Source organism: Numida meleagris, chromosome 6 (genome assembly GCF_002078875.1).
Source record: "Numida meleagris isolate 19003 breed g44 Domestic line chromosome 6, NumMel1.0, whole genome shotgun sequence".
Classification (NCBI taxonomy): domain Eukaryota; kingdom Metazoa; phylum Chordata; class Aves; order Galliformes; family Numididae; genus Numida; species Numida meleagris.
In genome coordinates this window covers 22,578,354-22,598,195 of record NC_034414.1, presented here as the reverse complement: position 1 = coordinate 22,598,195, position 19,842 = coordinate 22,578,354, and the positions used below count along the sequence as shown (strand labels likewise).

The 19,842-nt window shown below is 43.0% G+C and overlaps 1 protein-coding gene across 8 annotated transcripts in view; it reads right to left on the bottom strand.

The window, feature by feature from the left end:
• TSPAN18 (tetraspanin 18) overlaps positions 1 to 19,842 on the bottom strand; it is a 104,317-nt gene that overhangs the window by 5,496 nt on the left and 78,979 nt on the right. For all 8 annotated transcript variants that reach the window (XR_002440732.1, XM_021403566.1, XM_021403564.1 and 5 more), the window contains 6 exons: positions 19,400 to 19,479; positions 14,471 to 14,562; positions 13,520 to 13,714; positions 8,467 to 8,541; positions 2,975 to 3,073; positions 1,539 to 1,718 (listed from right to left, as the gene is read on the bottom strand). Coding sequence is in view for 7 of the 8 variants with exons in the window: in XM_021403566.1 (XP_021259241.1) it covers positions 1,539 to 1,718; positions 2,975 to 3,073; positions 8,467 to 8,541; positions 13,520 to 13,714; positions 14,471 to 14,533 (612 nt within the window). In the remaining variant the exon portion in view is untranslated. The remainder of the gene's footprint in view (positions 1 to 1,538; positions 1,719 to 2,974; positions 3,074 to 8,466; positions 8,542 to 13,519; positions 13,715 to 14,470; positions 14,563 to 19,399; positions 19,480 to 19,842) is intronic.

Below are 19,842 nucleotides of genomic sequence, written 5' to 3'. Positions count from 1 at the left end.
AGGAAAGCAAGGGAAAGCACAGAGTAGACTCACTCATGCCACAAACCCACGGAATGAAGACAGCTGGGGCAGCAGCACTCTTGTCACCACAAGGCTCTGCTGCTGTTCTTTTTTTCAGCCCAATTTTCAGGAAAAAGCATCCAGACCAGCAACTAAATGTCTGGGTGCTTGCTAGAACTCCAGCCTTAACTCAACTTTCAGCATGCCCTGCTCAGCAGGCTAAAAACTGGACTGAGGACAGATGTGGCAAACGCTGCCCCACCAACATGGTTTCCCAAAGGCCTGACTGTGCAACAGCAATGCCTGAATACAGCCAACAGTTCTTTGGGAGCATCTCTCCCATTTTATATAAATGCCTCACTGTGCTTGGTGACACTTGCTGTGCACACAACTTCTCCCACTGACACAATGCAGTGACAAAGGCTCACAGAAAAACATCTCTTCCCATAGAAATGGGAGGCCTCAGTATCACCACTTAGGGAAAGCAAAAATTTTAATCCGCTTTATCCCTTTTTCTCAAAATGCATTTCTTTCCCTCTCCCTGCTGTTTGTCATCTTTCCTTCTCTCTCCCTTCTGCCCATCAATTCATGGCAATCAGACCTGGCAGATGCAGTATGGTGCTGTCTGCTATGATCTCTCACCCAGCATGCCTTTGCCAAATGTTTCCAGCTGCCAGGCAAGGAACAGCTCACCCGCTGCTTCCAAACTCCTTTACTCTCTTTCACAATCTGCTATCAAGTGCTGAAAACAGGACTGCTAGTTAGCCTGGAGAGAAAAGGCTTGTACATACAGTCAGTACAGAGTTCAGCTGGTTTGCTAATGCTGCAATAAACACAGTCAAGAGCTTTGCTAGAAGGTTTCTGAAACTTCAGATCTTAGGGAAAATGTAAGGAAACACGACAGCTGATAGTATCAGTGTCAGTGAATTTACTCTGAATTGCCTTGTTCCAGTCTAGCAGAGAGAAGAATTGACAAGTCAAGAGACCTGTCCAAAGAAATGCCCTCTTTCTACTCTAAACAGTGAGAGGGCAGAAAAACACAGATCTCCAACACATTTCTTCTTTGGGAAAGAGACACAGTTTTCTGTGGCTATTTAGCCCTCAATCTCTTGGTTGAATATAGTGTTGATGAGGAGTCTTTGTGAACTAAAGTGGAGCTCCCACAGCAGCCACTAAGAGCAAATTCCATCCATCCTCACTGACCTGCAATGGCTCGGTTAACTTCTCAGAGACAATATTAACCTTCAGAGCCACAGTAAAATTTGATATAAACTTCTATTCCACCTCTTAAACCCCTGGGAAAAATCTCTGTATTTCTGCTGATACAGCACAGCATGGACTAAGCAGTACATACAATGAAAGGGGATTTACAGAATCACATACCCATGACTTCAAAAGTTGCTAACGGTGTAAGTGTAGTTACAACCTCAGCTACAGCCAGAATGGCACAACCTGCCATCTTCACAGGTAGATAACCCATGGCTACCACAGCCATCCCTGCTGGGAAGCCCTTTCTCCAGCCATCTGGCTGCCCTTACCTGTCGGTTCTGAAATTTGTCGATGCCTCTGAGGCAGGCTTCCCTGTTAACAAACATCCCTTCCCGGCTCTGGAGCTCTCGCTGGCAACAAGCCTCCGGTGTTCTCTCTTCCAAAGGCAAGTACGGAAGAAGAGGGACAGCTTCAAAATCTTCTGGTCCATTCACTCCACAGCAGGCAAACTAGAGAGAAGAAAGGAAGACAGAGTTTACACTTTGGCCTGAAAGGAGATACCAGAAATCTCCCAAAGACCTATTTTTGCAAGGATCAAAGCTTTAGTCAAAGCAGAGACAAAACAACTGTTGTTTCCAAGGAAGCGGACTGCACTTGTACCTTGGAGCTTCTGTTTCATCAAAGCCTCTTTATAAAAAGTCCCACTGTTCCCATGTCACACAGTAGACTCTAAGGTACTATTGGGAATATTGCCATGAACTACACAGGACTTTGGAGCACATCCAGAATGACTTGCTTGAGAACACCCAGCAAGTCTGTAAAAGAGCCAGTGGTGCAATCCAGGCTCCTGACTGCTCATTCTCCCCAGAGCTAATGGCCAGGACTGCTGCTGTTCAAAGGCACTGCTAGGTGATCCAAAAAAATTCTCTTTTTAGGATTCAAGTCAGGTTCTTTTTAAGGATTCAAGACATACTCCGTCTCCTTTCAGTCACCAAAAGGAAATGTCTTTATTAAAGTCCTAAATCAGTATGAAGGGCAGCAGTCATCTTTTCCTTTTAAGATTAAAAATGACTTTTTGTCTGCAGAACCTGACATCCTGCTCTTCACTCCTGAACAGCTACATTGTGGGCTGTGCCAGGCACTAAGCTCACATGTATACATGCAAACACAAGCACAAAGAACTTTCTGCAGCAGGCAGGCAGGAACAACTTGTAGTAGATAAGAAAAATTCCAGTGCCAGTGATACAGCTGATCTTTAATCCAGCTGGTTAGGTCTGTAATAACAAAGACCATTTTCATGGCAACTGTTTACACACCGAAAATACTCTGTTAGGCCACTCCTGCCTCATCTGTCACCTACCAACTAACTTTACAGGAGCTAATAAGAAGCCATTAATTAGCACCTGTTCTCGCTGCTGTTGGCTGGGAATAGGTTTGAAGTAGTCTCTAAGGTGATGAGTCTAGAGTAAATGCATGGAGATTCTGGCCCGCTGGTTACAGGCAGCTGCACAGCTTTCTGTGCCCAGTACTAGAGTTGGGTGTAGTCAGTCAGCTCAAATCCTTGGGCTTTGGCAAACCACAGTAGGTGACAGTCACTGTGAGTGCCACTCTCAGCACCAGGATCAGCTTGTTGTGGGAAAGCCTGGCTGCCAATGAACGGTCACCTCCTTCCCACCACTGCAGGAGGAGCCAGGAGGTGTTGGCTGAACACAACATCAATAGCAGCTGACCACCAGTAGCACGGGACCGGCATGGCCTGACTTACTGTGATCATAACAGAATTCCAGGTGGAGGAGAAGACATCTGTGTCATTGTTCCTCACGTAATGCTTCTTCAGCTCCTTGGTGAAAAACTCTCTTGTCAGCTGAAACACACAGAGACAAGTGGGAATGCAAAGGGTTACTGCCAGCATCTCTCTTTCAAGCACTTCTCAAACCTCCCCGTTGTGAATGCTGGGTGTTGGTTGGTTTGATCGGTTTGGTTTTGTTCTTTTTTGCAGACCTCAGAGGAGAGACATGGGAAAAGCCACTGGCTGAACCATTACTATGCCCAGGGTGTATGGTACTTGTTCAATAAAACTGCTCATTAAACATCAGGGAGTGAATTATATCTACATTTGCAAGCTAACGTGTACGTTTAAAGGTTGGTGGGTTTTGTTTGCTTATTTGTTTTTAATATTGAGTATTTGAAAGTGTTTCATAAATTGAAACAACTGAAATAGATTTTAGAAAGACCTTCAAATCCATGTCCAAATAGGAGCCTAACTTACTATGCTTCCTGAGGTCTGCAGTCAAGACATGATTTTCCCCTCACTTTCATTTCAAACCAGTTAACTTCCAACGAATGTCAGGGGAACTCTGAATTTACTTCCATGTGTGAGAAAGCAGAATGAAGCCCAAACACTAAATTTCCTGGGAAGGAAAAGGAATTAAAACACATGGAACAAATGCAAAATGTTCAAGTCAACTCACAAATCAGAAAAGAGATTGTTTCCCTTACAGTGCTTTGGAGTATCTAAACTCACCCCACACATGAAGAAAAAAATCCTCTTTATATTTCCAATGTTTAGATAATTTAAACATTTCTTTCCTAAGGTCAACGATAAAAATAATGGAATTTCATTTACTCCTGCTTACATTTATAGTAAAATAGAAAAAACAAACCAAGATTTCTGCTCAGGGTCTCCTGAAAAAGTTGGACACCTTGAAATTACATTTACACAGGATGACTCTCTAGAGGACTAGTAACTATACAAAATTAAAAGTCCTGTTAAACTGAGTACTTTGATTCAACCTTGTGCCTTCTCTATCACTTCAGGATGAAAACTTCAAGGCATCCCCCTCTACATGTTCCCAATAGGCCCTGACTTGTGTGGTCCCTTGTCTAGAATACCTTCTGATTTGTGATCCACACAGGCACAATCTCTATGCCAGCACAAAGCCTTGGTGAAAGGGATTGGACTCATTTGGCCTGATACAGCATTACTCCAGTGTTATGTATTTGCTGCACTGGGAATTAAGCTGCCTGAGAAAGAGCCATTTTTTTTTTCCTGTTGTTCACACAGCATTGCATATGCACTAACATAAATTGCTACTACAAGTTGGTTTCAGGTTCTTGATATGCAATGTGAAATACATACACATACCTATGTATGAGATGTATGGGTGGGCACAAAAGCACAAGCACAAACTTGACTGTTCCCTTTGTAACTACACCGCAAACCTTAAGGAAAGCCAAGAAGGCTGCGGTGATTCTTTAAAAGAGCCAGAACACCACTTAATATTCATTTCTCTTTTACAGATAAGAACTAAGGCAAAATTTAATGGCTGCATCAATACCGGGTAGAATTCTGTCACAAAGACTTGAATGGCACAGGGAGCTAAATCTCATTACTTTTTAATTAGATGGGCCGCTAAGTTCCTAAATCACTTTTATGAGACAGATTTTAACTCTTCTCTTTTTTTTGCTTTTGAACATTAAAATCAGAAAGGACTGAAGGACTGGCATTTTCCTTTGGGAATCTGGTGCCCGAGGTTTGAAGATGCTGAAACATGTCCTCGGTCTTCTCCTTTCCTTCCCTCTCAGTGCATACTTCACTCACCCAGCATCCTCTCCTGCAGAGACAGCAGCACATTTTTCTGATGCTTGTCTCTTTCTGAAGCGCAGGCTTTGAAACTGATATTACAGTTGGTAATAATCCCACCCGGCTGCCTTTGGCTGGGTCTAAAACAAAAGAGTCATTTAAATATAAAGTGAAACCTTTATTTTGACAGCAGCAATCCCAGAGGAAATTGTTCAGAGTTTGTGTGTGATTTTTACGAGACTTGGCCCAAAACAAAGCCTAGTGCTGGAAAAGTACATCTGCCAGGAAAATAACTGATTCCATTTTGCTGCTCTTAAGTTGTTTGTCCTGAGCACGTGAAGTTCAGAAAAAAAGTTAAAAATCAATCAGCAAAGGTAAACTGCTGACAAAGTAGGACAAAAGTCAGTAAGACGGACATTACACGCATGTCGACCTAGGAACAGACTGTGCATTTTCTTTAGTTTTCCCTCATGTCTGAGGAAACAGAGATATCAGGAACCAAAGTGACTTGTCTTTCAATGTCAAAACTGAAGATGAAAATGCAAACATCCTGACTCTGTCCAGAGCCATGCCACTGCACTCACCTGTCCCTATCACCCTGCTTTCTTGCTTGCTAAGGCAATTCACCAGGTCTCTCAGATGGACACATTCATTCAAGCACAAATACACTTTGAAGAGAATCTACCTGAGCCACGCAAAGTTCAGGTGTGGTCATTAGTTCTGTCACACAGAAGGCCTAAAAAAGAGTCCAGCACCCTCCACAGTTTATCCCATCCACATTTCTATAGGGCACATGGAGAGCAAATCCTGAATACAAGTCAAATCTCTCTTCCACGGACTCCAGTGATGCGTCTCTGTCATTCACATTATTCACAGAGAATGAGATAACCAGCGTTATAGGAAAGCAGGGTTCTTTGCTGCCCCAAATCTCCTTTATGAAGGAAGAGAAACTCTGGTACTTCCATATCTGATTAACCACAGTCTTCCTCTTCAGAGATTGCTTTAAAGCAATAATGTGTGAGTCCCAGAGGCCTTGATTGGTGTATTAGCTCATAATTGCTAACGTCACTTTCATTCACCTCACCACCACGCTGTGCTTCGCCGACTCTTCCTCTCACATCCAATCTCTGTAGAAAACATCTCTTTCCTCCCTTCTGTGTCTTAATTTCTCTTACTCCCACAGCTATTAATAATTTAACTCTTCTGAGTGTTGGGGAGCTAGTCTGCATGTAAAACTACACAAGAGAAAGCTGCACCAAACATCATCTGGAAAGCAAACAGAGCATATCCTTTTCTTTTGTCTCACTTTATACACCCATTGTGGCCACAGCCACAGGGACTGGTGCAATGACCACAACGGGAAAGCACCTGGCAGCTCTCCAGGAAATGTAGGTTGCCTAAATGTGCACTTACCACTGCAAGCTTTGAAAATAACTCATTTCGCAGGGGAAAGCACATTGGATCCTGACCTTCCGTGGTCATGGAAAGATGGAAAGTTCACCCTTCTGTCCCCACAGACATTCTGTCCAACCATCTAGCCTCACATTAACTCAAAGATGAAAGCAACATTAGCTCTAAGCAGATACCAAGCCAGAGGAGCCACCACCAAAATACATAGCAACAGCAAAGCAAGACTTTGTTCAGAAGAAACCTTAAGAGAAGGAAAACTGCAAGAATTTTCAGACTGAATTTAACTTCTGAGTAGAGCCATCTCCAACTGTTGGGATTCTGACGTCCTTCATTTCTCCCTTTTCTGTCTTTCCTGTCAGTCATTCTGACAGGGTGGGAAGCTGGTGACGCAAACAAGGAGACAAGCTCAGGAAAGATAAAACAGTTCATTCTCCTTCGGATTTTGACTCACAAAACATCACCAGATGTCACAGAAGTCTGAAATAATCACTGTGACCTTATCTGTAAGCACCACATCCTCACACATCCCACGGCCGCCACGGTAATGGAAGATCACAACACTGCAGGATCCTGCGTGAGAAGAAGGCACAGCCACTGCCACACACAGGAGGCATCATGCCTGTCCAGTTTCTCGTGCCTGTTCTAAGTTTCCCACATGTCACTCACTGGGATTGCTTATCTCCTCCGCAAACACTGTACCTGGATCTGCAGGGCAGCACTGCACACAAAGCCTTCCTATGTGTGCGGTCTGCTGCTGGTGCTGTACCAAAGGAATCCCCTAAAATCTCCTAACACCAGAGCTGCAATGACTAGAGCATACCAGACCCCCCGTGCTGAAACCTACTTACAGAGCTGCAGCTATTAACACAAAGGTACAACCTCAAAGCCTGAGCTGTAATGGAGTTCCCACGCTGTGCGTCAAGTGCTGCTCTTTCCCAACTCTTCAAATCTGAGGCAAAGACAAAAGACCACTGACTTTTGGGGACAAAGAGGGAAAAAAAGGGGAGGGTGGAAAGAGGGAGGAAAAAGAAGAAGGGGAAAAAAAAAGAGAGAGGTGGAAAAAAAAAAAGAGAGGGAAAAAAAAAGAGAGGGGAAAAATTCCTTCCGCCCCCTCTTCCCAAACTATCTCACCACACAACCAGCACACCGCTTCATTGTGAGCTTTTTAAGTCTTAATTCTTTGCTTATCAAAATCTCTTTATATGAATAAAGCTAGAAGTATATCCTGGCTCAATGAAAACCATTACCATCATGTTACAAAGTCTTCCTTTGCTCATGCTACATTTCTATGATGATCAATACAGGTAAGTTGCCGTAAGTTCTCTAACTACTGGCAGACACCAACCAAACAAAATAAATACTAACAGTCACCAGTGAACACCATTACTAGCTGATGTTTTTTCACAGCTGTCACTCAGAGTCGCATTTCAGAAGTGGGCTGCCTTGAGAAGGATGGGCCTTGTTCAGCCCAGCTCCTCTTGGTGTGTGTGTTGTCCTGTTTTTGGTCAAAAACCACAAATTCCTGCAGGTCTGAGAAACAGATGAGACCGAGCTTACTGCTAATGTAGCAGAGCGATGATAGGCATTTAGTAATATGCACAGCAGCAGTGTAGAGAAGGGCTATGTCATATGAAGCTGTGGAGAGAAGGACTAGAAATTTGTGAGCAAGGCTACATGAAAAAGAACCCTGATGGGACTCCAGAAGGGCCAGGGGAGACTCAGTCAGAGCGGGCGGGTAGGAATATCTTGCAGGCAGAAATAAAAGGAATCTGGCAACTATCCGAACATGAAAATTCAAGAAGAAATATTAGACAATGCGCAAGAGAGTTTTCGCACTGCAGACAGAAGGAGGATTGGTTCTGCTGGGGAAACAGGAGTTTTCGCTATTAATATTAATACTAAACACATGCTACATTGCAAAAAAGAAAATTGTTGCTTTTAACCTCGGAGCGACATTATTGCAAAAATTTTCCCTGATGGAATGTGCAGCTGGTTTGGCTGTGAAAGAATCAAGAGGACTAAAATCTTCAGGATTTAAGTAGTCCCACAACATATATATCCTTTGTACATAAAGCATCCACCTTGCACATGCCAGCCTGGCTAGCATTCACTGGCTTGCTGGCAGTTCTGCAGGCTGAAGGTAGTAACAAAGTAGGTTTGTTGGTATTTGAAACAGTCACTGTAAAATGAATCAGGCAATAACACCGTGCTGCAGCTGGGTACAATCCCACTGGGGCTCAGAGTCTGCCCACCATGATACTTACATTTTCTCTGAAGATAAAAGCCAGGATTGCAGCTGAAAGCTCCGCCAGGAAGATTAACAAAATAAACATGAAGAACTGGAAGACAAAAAATACAGGGGAAAAAAAGAGAGACATACCATTATGTGAGTACAGTATGCAGTAGGAACACAAGGTTTTACAAGTTTTACCAAAGAGATGGAAAAAATAATGGAAAAACCCATGACACAATAACCTGGGGCAGTCATAGCCATCCTCTGACCATGCCACAGGACATGGGAGCTCTTAGCACATTTTGCCGTGTTCTAATGGGTAAAGCAGACAACGCTACAGGGCCCTTAGCATCCCCCGATGAATCTGCACCAAGTTAAAACAGTAAAGCCTACTTTGATGGAAAATGTTATATGATTGTGTGGATGCTCATACAGGGTTGAACTGTCCTGACACTGTGAGGGGAACTGATGTAGGTAACCCACAACATGCATACACATATATATGTACATCCTTGCTCATCACAAACAGCTTTATTGTAATATAACCACGGCTCATTTTATGTTTGGAAGAAGGTAGTAGGACAAACACTGAAATAGTTACACCTTGACCAAGAATTGAATCCTTTTAGAGTTTATCTCAGGACAAAATTAGCCTTGGTTAATAGTATTCCCCTCCACACAATGGGGTTGCGCTGAGCACGTTACTTACTCAGCTGCTATGAAACAATATAGCTACGTGCTGATATGGCACCCCTACACTGAGAAACCACAGCCAAATGCGGGGCCCAAAGCCAGCACAGAAAGCTGGTCCGGATCTTGAGGTACAATTTGGAGAAGAAAACAGGGTTGAAGGGAACAAATCTCCCAGGGAAGGAAAAGAGAGAGAGCTCACATTTCAGTCTCTCTTTAGGACTGATCCTAAGTTACAGTGATGCCTCACTTCAGTCCATAACAAACACTACAAGAAACAGGCAGGGAAGTGTCCTCCAGCATCCTTCAAACAGCAATTGTTGATGCTGAGGACCACTGAGGGGAACAGAGCAGAAACTGGTGAGGCTCACATGCTCTCCTAAAATGGCATTTCTAATTTTCACTTCTGGAGACAAAACACTAAGTTTGAGGAACTGTAAGTCTGAACTGAATGGACATTTTTATGATCCTATAGTCATACAAAAACATCGTCAATTGAGAAATGTAAGGATCCCAAGAATTAGACCACAGGGTAAGATGATTTTACTAGGCAAGAGTGGCAGTTTCGAAATGACTTTGGGTTTTGGCACCATGTGAATAGGGAACCCAGTAAGACTGCATCACATGGAAGGTAATAAAGATGTGGTACAAGTGGTTGAAGTAACAAGTAGAAATAAATACAAAAGAGATCTCAATTTTTTTCTGCATGAAAAGTCTATTGAGGGTCTTTCTGAAACAGAAGGAAGGCAGATAGGGCCAGAAGTGCAATTTGAGATCCCCAAGCAATGATTTATAAACAATGTATGAAACGTCACGCACTGTGTATTGTGGTAATGGAAAGAAAATTCAGATCACCTAATTGGAATGGGAAAATGTTCTTTTGGTGTCAATTACCAGAGCTGTAAGTGATTTTTCCCCATTGGAAAAGTGCACACACTAACCTGTCCCATTTGTCTTTCTGCCTCTGCAATGGAAACAAAATAAAAGGATCCCAGGCTCACATGACAAACAAGGCAAGTCACATGCAGAGGAGCTGCTAACAGAATGTCATTGTTTGACTTGCTGAACTAGTTAATTCTATAATTTATTCTTACTGTTAGACTTTCACATGCAGCTTTTCTTTTTCCCACTCAGAGACTATTTTGTTTTTAATTTCACCACAGGAGGGCAAAGAACAAGTGATGAGGCTGAACCATACTTTGCAAATCTACATCATCATCCATCAAGGGATCTCAGCGTAGCCACTAAGAGGTCTAAGGTGGTGATCAAGTGATTAATCTCATCGCCTTGCTAATTGCATTTCATTTACTGATTACTGGGTGATACAGTTCATACGAGCTCCAGCACAGGTCTGTGCAGAAGTATAAGCAGCCATCCCCAGATTACCTCTGATAAGGTTCATTATCATTCCCAAACTGATTTACACTTACATTGTGCAGTCTGCATTACAGATTTGAAATAGTTAACTGTAGAAAACACATAAGCAGCCATTTGAGTTGATGAGAAAAAGGAGATGGATCGGATCATCAGTGTTTCAGAACTTACTCTCATGCTGCATTTTAAGGCAAGACAACATCTGCTTATTATGTTTTGCCTCACAGAATTAAATTAGGCAATTACTGAAATATGTGAGCACTAAGCAGCCGACTGGCCAACACAGTGTATGGGACACAGCAGCCTCACATACAAATCCATGCCTGAGACCGGGCACTTGAATAAAGGCACTGCACTCATCCAATGCAAGGATTCGAACACCATCCTTAGAAGTGGGGGCTCCTGCTGTGGTCAAAAACCCTACCTCACCTCTTGGTGACAGCTCCACATTTGTCAGAAGCTTCCACAAATCAATGTTTCACACTTCTTTCCCACAACACATCTACTGTTCCAGTTTCAGTTGTTGCAGAAAGAGCAGTCATTGCCTTTAAACCCAAAAGACTTCATTTTCATGTTGGAAAGTTGTAGGGGCTACTGTACCCGTTTAACAAGAGTGCAAAACAGGACATCCACACTCACAACTAAGCTAAATCAAGCTAACACAGACCTTTGTTGCAAACCTAAATTCAGTCTCCTGTGGCAAAATAATATACATATATTTGCACACATTTTGTTTTGTACACTCAGTAGCACTCTGGATTCTGATTTTTATGGTGCTGTTTTATAGTCATAGTCTTTAGCACAATCCAGAATTAAGTCAACTTTCAATCTTCAGGCCAATCTTTGTTGCATTTTGTGAGCCACATCCAAATGCTGGAAAATCTAGAAACACTTCACAGCCTCGTGCTTAATGCAACGTGCTGGATTTCAAGGGGATTTTTTGTTGTTGATGGGTGGTGGTGATGTTTGGGTTGTTTTTTTTTTTCCTTCACAAGCAGCTTAAAGTAAAATAAAAGACATTGTAAACATAGAAGTCAGAACCTAGAGAACATGTATGTGTGCATCTGCCTTGTCCCTTCTATACTTTATTTACACCTGAACTGAAAGCTTCACATATACATTATGCGTCACTGTGAAATCTCACTCAAGTAGCTCATCAATTCTTTAACAACTTTGTAAGAAGACTTGATTTGATCAGGCAACTTCTCCCTAAGCACCACCTCTAAAGCAAAACACTCTCAGTTCTGCAAGTGTGCTCCCAGTCTCACTGGTGTACACTCATGAATGGTTTGCCCTTCCTATGTCTAAAACACTCCCATCAGACTTCTGGTTTCACAGATCTCTCGTGCATTTTAAGGTCAGCTGGTCTGCTCCCCCCAAAAAGTAGAAATTAGTAAAATATCTCTTCTCACTTGGCATCAGCATAGATCACCGTGCAAGTGCTTTGCTGCTGCTGGACATCAGATGGCAGGTTACAAGGGCTGACTTTGACATCAGAAACTGAAATGCTAATTCCTCTTCCAGTGACTACTTTTAGAGTGCCTGCTAGTTCCAGGCATTATCTCCAGCCCATTTATGTTGCACATTCCAAGTATAAAATAAAATAATAACAAAACTAAATAAATAAAGCAGCAGGGCTCAGAATGATTTCTATGAGTCAGAAATAATCACCATAAATTTGAGTGCACTGGAGTAAAAATAAAACACCAGGAGGAATATTCAAAAAACTATTGACCTCACCGATGCTAAATCAAGAAAGAATGGGGCAGAAGTCCTTTCTTCCAGCCACGTCCTCTATCTGTATGCTGTTCATGTGGTCCAAAGTCAAAATCTCTCATTCACTTGTAATCAATACTTCTCATCAAACGTAACTTAGTTTCTTAGTCTGATTAGGTCAGGCTTTGGAGTAAACTCAGGCTCACTGGGTCTGATTCTTCACATTTTGTGAGGCTCCTTTGGGCAGATTTCCCTAACTTCACAGGTGATATATTTAGTTTTCTGATTTACTTCTGAGATGATTCACCACAGATCCTATCCACAAAGGCTTCCAGAGGGGGAAGCACGTGCACTTTATGAAGTCAAGGGGTAGGCAAGCCAAGTGCTAGAGAGAATTCACCGCAGTGGAGCCAGGCTGAACTCTAGGAAAAAATAGTTTTGTTTTTCAGACAGTGGACTTTCCTGTTCTGTTAAGACACAAGCCTCTTTTTCACTGTGAAGCAGCTGTGCAAGACAGAATCGCAACAAAACAGTGAAAGATCAACATTTAAACAAGAATAAATAAAAACAAACCAGCAGATCCTGAGCAAGAAACAAAAGGCCACATTTGACAAAAAAGAGAAATAAAACTATTGAGCTTTGTGTTTTAACACATAACTGGCAATGTTTTCTATTATCAGATAATGACTGGAAACCCTGCAGTATCACAACTTAGGGCGGGGGTCAAAAAAACTGATTTTAAGTATTACTTGATGACCACATAGGATGAAATTTAACTCTTTAGGTGCAAAACTGCCTGAAAAGAACACATCCAGTTCATTTCAGGAGCAGACTTGGTTGCATGAAGGACCAACTATCTACTGAGAGCTGCAGTGCAAGGCCATCATCCAGTTCAGAGCTGGGCATTTTTGCTGTGGGGCTCCATTACATAGATGCTTCACTTTGTATGTTCTCTCTACTTTGTTGTGAACCAGTAAGAAATGAATCTAACGGCTTTGGATGGCCAAAAGTGACCTGGTTTTGATCGCTTTATATATGTTTTTGAGACAAAGCTTTGCAAAGTCAAAACACAACCCCAGACTCAGACTCACAGGACTCAAGCTGGGTGCAGGGAGGAAGCAAATTCTCTGTATCTCCAGGTGTGTGTAAAAGTGCTCTAAGCCTACTTAATATCTACAGGAACAATGGCTGCAAAAATGGACACCCATTCATGTACTAATCACAGCATCACCCATCTAGCTCGAGAGTCACCCCCAATTCTTGGTAAGCACCAGAAGGCTAACAGAAAGTGCAAGGATACTTACAAAAAGTAGGAGACATTTGTTCTCACGGATGGCACCGCAGCAGCCAAGGAAACCCAGCAGAAAGAGCATTGCTCCCATAGCCAGCATGATGTATGCTCCTGTGAAGAGCAGAGGGTTGGCAGCCACAATCTCTCGAAAACCTGTTGGATCCACGATGACCCAGATCCCAACTCCTAGCAGGCATGCTCCACCCAGCTGTCACAGCACAATGAGAGGAGAGAGAGGGAAAGAAGGAGACAGGTAAACAGCTGCTATGGGAACGGTGGTTTCATCACTATCTTTTGATCAAATGTGTTTTGGAGAATCTGTTTCTGTGGCAAACGTTCTCTGCTGAGCAGGTGACTGCTGACATGCTGCTCTCAGCGTTTGTTGCTCACTGAATGGAACATCTGCAGCAAAAGCATCTTTCTTTCTTAACACTTCTCTCTAGCAACTGTTGATTCCCTGCCAAACACTGAAAGACTGAGTCTTGAGTCGCTGCCATATCTGCAGGGGAGGGCCCAGTGAAGAGGCATAGGGGAACCCTCTCCACCACAGACGGGCACCTCGCCCCACTTGGGGCAGGATGGCTGGGTGCTCCCACCCTTCCCATCAAAAAGAAGAGCAACATGGATCACCAGGAATGTGGTAGGAAAATCACTGTTTGCTAGCAAAAACCTCAGCAGGGCACGCAGGTCTAGAAAACAATTTCTTCTGCCATACAAGGACAGAACACAAACACAAGTTACAGCTTTCCCTCTTTCTCTCCCTTGCCAAGGACAACCTTAATGCAGACAGCAGTGACCACTGGGCTGCCTTACTGAATGTCTTAGCACTTTCGGATGCCATAAATTAATATCCTTAGTGATTGCTGAGGGGATCTTTTGTGGCAACATTACTGAATTGCAGCCTATTCTGTTGGCTGCTGGAAGCAGGAAGAATCAAGAGAAAAAGTGGATTCCAAATACTTACAAATATAAAGAAATTGAAAAGAAACATCAGGTACTTCATGCAGCTCAGACAGTCTCCCTCCATGGTCTTCAAGCTGCTTGATCCAACTCTTCCTGCAAAATACCGACATTATTTTAGCATACTCAATTTTATTTGAATGACATGGCCCTATTTCCATTTCTATTCCCTCCAGACCCTGCGGAGTTCATTACAGAGAAGGGCTCATTTTTTACCTGAACAGAGTACCATAGCACAGGCTAATAAGAGATAATGATCACTGCTAATTCCCTTTGCATTCTTCCAGGTGTAGAGGGGAATGCAAATGGAAAGAGAAAGGCTGAAAGAAAGCTTTGGCGTAGCTTGCAGGGTGAAATGCTAGGGGAAAAAAATCTGGCTGCAAATGATGGCTAATTTTATTTTATTTTCTTCCAGTCCCTAAAGTCTCTCAAGTTGAAGAAGCACTGAACACACCTGGCTACTTCAAATCAAGGAAGAAGGCTGTATCGACACAGGAGCCAGAAGCCAGGCTCATCAGTAAGTCTCACAAACGTGTATCTTGGGCAGTTAGCTCCATACAAGCTTCCCCTATGGAATGAAGCCACGTGAACATGGAGAATATTTTCAGGGAAGCATTCAGACATTAAGAATGACTGCGGTATGTGAATGAGAGAGGGCTCAAGGAGGCCATCCTCAGTTCCACGCACTGAGGCACACCACCTGCTTGTCATGCAGTGTGACACGTTACTGGGCTGCTGAAGTCCTGTTGCTTAACACTCAATCCTGCACAAGTCTTCGGCAGGCAGAGTCTGTGGATCAAAGGTGGTAAGCTTTTAATCATGGGAAAAAAAATGTCCGTTATGAATCTCAATACATCTTAGTTAGACCACGAAGTGCTTAGGACAGTATTTGTATTGGAAGAGCAGCTAGAAAGTTTGACCAGGTGAAGCTGCACTGAAAGAAAGTTCCTGTCCCCAAAAGCTTGCCGTTTAATGAAGTGACTGCATCTTCCAATATGCAATTGCACCTCCCACCACCCTACAGAGACAGAGGAACACACAAAATAGTAAAATTTTCACTGAAACAGAAGCTAATGAAGTCACTGCACCTTGCACAGAAGGAAGCATGCATATGCAAACAGAGGCACAATTTTGCTAAGCTCTTTAGAGAAGCCCCACCAAAGCTCATGCGCTTCTTAGCCCTTCTCCTCCTCTTTCACTACAGTGAATGTCATTCCCAAAATAGACCTGCATCCGATTATATGCTGCTAACGAAGTACACTACAATCCAATTGAAAAGAAAAAAAAAACAGAAATTACACAAGGTTTTCACCAGACCAGAAATAAAACTATTCCCTTCACTCCTTCCTTGTTCTTGTTAAGCCACAGAAACTTTGGAACGCTGTCCTTCCCTCTCTGGCCATGGAAAGTGCTCTGCTTTAACCAGAGGGCTGAGAAAGCCCCAAGGCAGGCAGCGCTCCCAGCAAGAGGCTGCTGAGGTGAACAGCCAGATTCACACTGTGTTTGCTGGACTTCTTTCACTTGGTTTAAAAATCAACACTGTTCTTTCCCAGAGGCAAAGCAGACAGAGACACATACAGTGAGATGCCGAAGCTGCTGTAGACTATGAAGTACACATGTAACTGCTCTTCTGCAGCACCACTGCTTGCCTGGGTCAGCACTGCAGTGTGCCTTTGCTGGCCTGGGACTGCCTGGGGAGCTCCTTTGCAAGAGGAATCCTCAGTGCATCCAAAAAGTCAGTTCTACAGTCCACCTTATTTCTGGAGGAACACCAATTGGAACTGGAACCTGAGAACAAAGGCAACATTTTTCTCTCCAACATTTGTTTCCTTATACCTCCTATATCCAACTGTTCTACCCAGAGAGACTCAGAGCCTGGCTATGAATGTGGGTAATGGAGTGGGGCACAGAGTTCTTACTTGGGCCTGAAGGAGGTACCCACAGTTTCCTAAGGGTGTTTAAAGCCACCTCTGCCAATCTTCCAGAAAGAGGAGATCTTGGGATATAGAAGGGTCAGGAGGCAAGGAGGAAATTGTTTAGTTTCATGGGAAAGGTGAGCCTCCAGTTCCCCAGGCTCATGAACTTGGACACTGTGGTAAAGAGGCTATGAAAAGATAGATTGACAGGATACTGGTACTTCAAGAGCCCCAGAATTAGTGGCACTCAGATGTTCCCAGCATCACACAAAGGTTATACTCCAGTGAAACAAAGGACAGCTAAATCTCACTCTATCAGCCACAGCCTGAAAGTTATCAGAGAAGCTTCTAAGTCCAGCTGCCCCGACTGCCCACCTGCATGATCTGTATCATAGTTGTCCTAGGCAAAAAAATAGGAAACTATTTCAGCTGTATTGTGCCACTTTGTGTCATGCACACTCATCTCACTGCAGAGGCATGCACATTAGGAAACAGCAACTCCTGAGTCTAACCCTGTCCTGCTGCTTTGTTTAGTTGATAAATCACATTCTTGCCTTGATTCACTATCCATGTCTGGTCTGCTACCTCTGCAAGATGAGCCCTTGGAACAGCTCTGATTCATGTGTCTTTTTAAAGACAAGCTACTACTACTTGCATTGCTCCTTCCCATACTGGGTATGTTAAAATGTTTTCTAGGTGTGACTTAGGAAAGGAGACTAAACCTGTTGAGCAATCAGGTCTTGAAAACATGACTGCCAGTGCTGGCATAGCCGTGCAGTCACAGTCATCTGGGAGCAGTAGAAACAAATACACACTTGACTTTGACTAGTGAGGGCTCCCTTGTTTGTCTGGGTCATAAATTTTTACCGGTGCTGTTGCTGGGCTCAGATTTGTAATTTCTAGAACTACCAGGCTTCACATAGCAGAGCAACAAATAAATGCAACCTTGAGAGACTGCCTCAGTCCCTACAGCTTGGGGACACCTGCAAAGAGCAGCATGATGCACACTCTCCAATTTATTCTGGGCACGTGGATCTTCAAACAGCACATGAAAGCTCACCACCTGATTAAAACAGGGTACATTAACCAAAAGCACGATGTGATTTCTTACACAGGACTTAAAACAATTTCAAGTCAGACTGCAGGCACTCCAACATATCTGAAATATATTACCATCTAGTTCACACTCTAGACTTGGAAGAGTATATAACTAACATTATTTACAAACAAATGCAAGCAAAATGCAAGTAATATTCCTTACAACTAATGCAATTATTAAACCATTTTACGTGAAGTCACTAATCACAGGCTGCAAGAAAATAACTGCCATGAAAGGACAACAATGACCCAAGATATGCATTTCCTCCCACTTCTAAGCCACACACACAACAAGCAAATTTTTTTGTTACTCTTGCTGCACACCAGTGCAAGTGAGATAAAATCTGAACACAAACATCTTAATCTACCCTTTAAAAATATCTTCTCTCCCCTCCTACAGGCCTCAAATTTGTGACAGATTAAGTTCTCCTCTGCAGGAGACATTTAATGCTAAGCAAACATTAACAGTCAGAACTCCAGAAGACAGCGGCTGACAGATGCTTTCCCTGGCTTGTCCCATCTCAGATCTGTGAGACATATGAGATGCATTTGTTTTTGTCTGAAATGTAGCTATAAACGTTCCACTTTCTCTTAGGCAGCTCATTCAACATTTTCCCCCTAATACAAATTTTATCTTGGAAAATGATGAGGAGGCTAAAACACCCCAGCAGCATGGCCATGAAACATACCCCAGCTGCTCTCATCAGTTAGGAATACAGTCTAGGTTTTCAAGGCAATGCAATTTTTTTGTTCTCCAACCACCATTTGTTCCCTTCCTTCTGACATTTGTATTTGCATGCCTTGAAGCTATACCTTGAATTTCTCATATCTAAAGGCAGCTGCTCAACCACTTTCCCAAAAACTGCTTACATGTTTCTTATTGCTGCCACTGAAATTCTCCTCTACTTCCACATCCCTTTCACACTGGACTGAAACCTGTGGCTTCACTTCAGTTGCTCCTTCACCTTTCCCTTAGAGATAGACTCACAGAAAAATGTAGGTTTGATACAACTTCTGGATGCTGCTGAATACAAACATTCACTGACCCCAGTATGGTCCAATTTTAAAGTTTGATCAAAGTTTGAGCAGGATGCTCAGGGTCACATTTTATTAAGTCCTGAGTATCTCCAAGGACTGAGATGCCTAGTCTCCCTGGGCACTTCTTCTGTATCTCCTACAAAATATTAGCCAATGGCTTGAGGAGCAAATGATGCTAACATACATATTATATCCATATTACGTACTCCCACATTCACACACAATGCAACCAAGTAATAGTAGAAGACATATTTGAAGCTCTCCAGAATCACTGCCAGACAGCCTTTAAAGGAATTAGAAAACATGGACCAGGCTCTCTTCCATGTCAGTGAATCAATTCCCAGGGGCTGCCCCAGTGGAGATGCCACTAGAAACATCCCTGAAGCTCTCAGCTGCACCAGTGGTGAAGGACTGCCATGGCCTGGCTTCGCTCCACTGCATCCTTTCCTCAGCAACATGGCAGCACGCCTCTTGGCTTGAAGGTCTGGAAATTCGGCTCAGCATGCTTGCTCCCCCTCAAAGCGTAGCCTTCTTCCATGGGGATTTCTATGTTCACCATTAGGAAGCATATCTAACTCCTTTTAAACAAAAGTGGTTGGGTTCTGCTAAAAGAGCTTATCTAACAGATGGCTCCTTCCAGTAAACAGAGTATAACTCAGAGTATTACTCTTGATAGAACAGAGATAGGGGCAGATTTATAACTAGGAAACTGAAGGAGGATGATTTGCTTTGCTACACCCCACAGGTGACTTCACCTGACAGCAGGTGAGCTGTGCATTTCTTATTCCACTCCTGCACACTACAGCTACATCAAACCAGCCCTGACAGAAACAGAGAGAGCATTTGAGATGCAGAGAAACTGAGCTATAAGCAAGCTTCACCTTAGCAAATCTCAGGACTTGAAGCACGCTGTCTTTTCTAGTCTTTAATTGCTTGTGTGTCCCATATATCTCGCTGTCACCTGGAAGAGAAAAATACCCAATTACTGCAGAAGTCAATAAAATTCAGTCATGTTAAATACATAACTTATTAAAACACACCATTGCCTTAATTAACCACCTTAATTTAGTGTACATTAGCACTAATGAAGAGCTTTTAATACCCAGTGAGGGATCTGGTTTTTCAGAATCTCTTTAACAACCTTTGGGGTGTTTTTAATGCCCACAGACCACACGTAAATCCATAGTGCCATTACGTATGCACTTCATACCACAATAGCACTAGATTAATCACAGCTGCACCTTCAATATTTTATAGGAGGTTTAGACAAACTTTAATCTGCTGTGACTTTACAGCCCATTTACTGGGAAAATGGAAAAGGCAG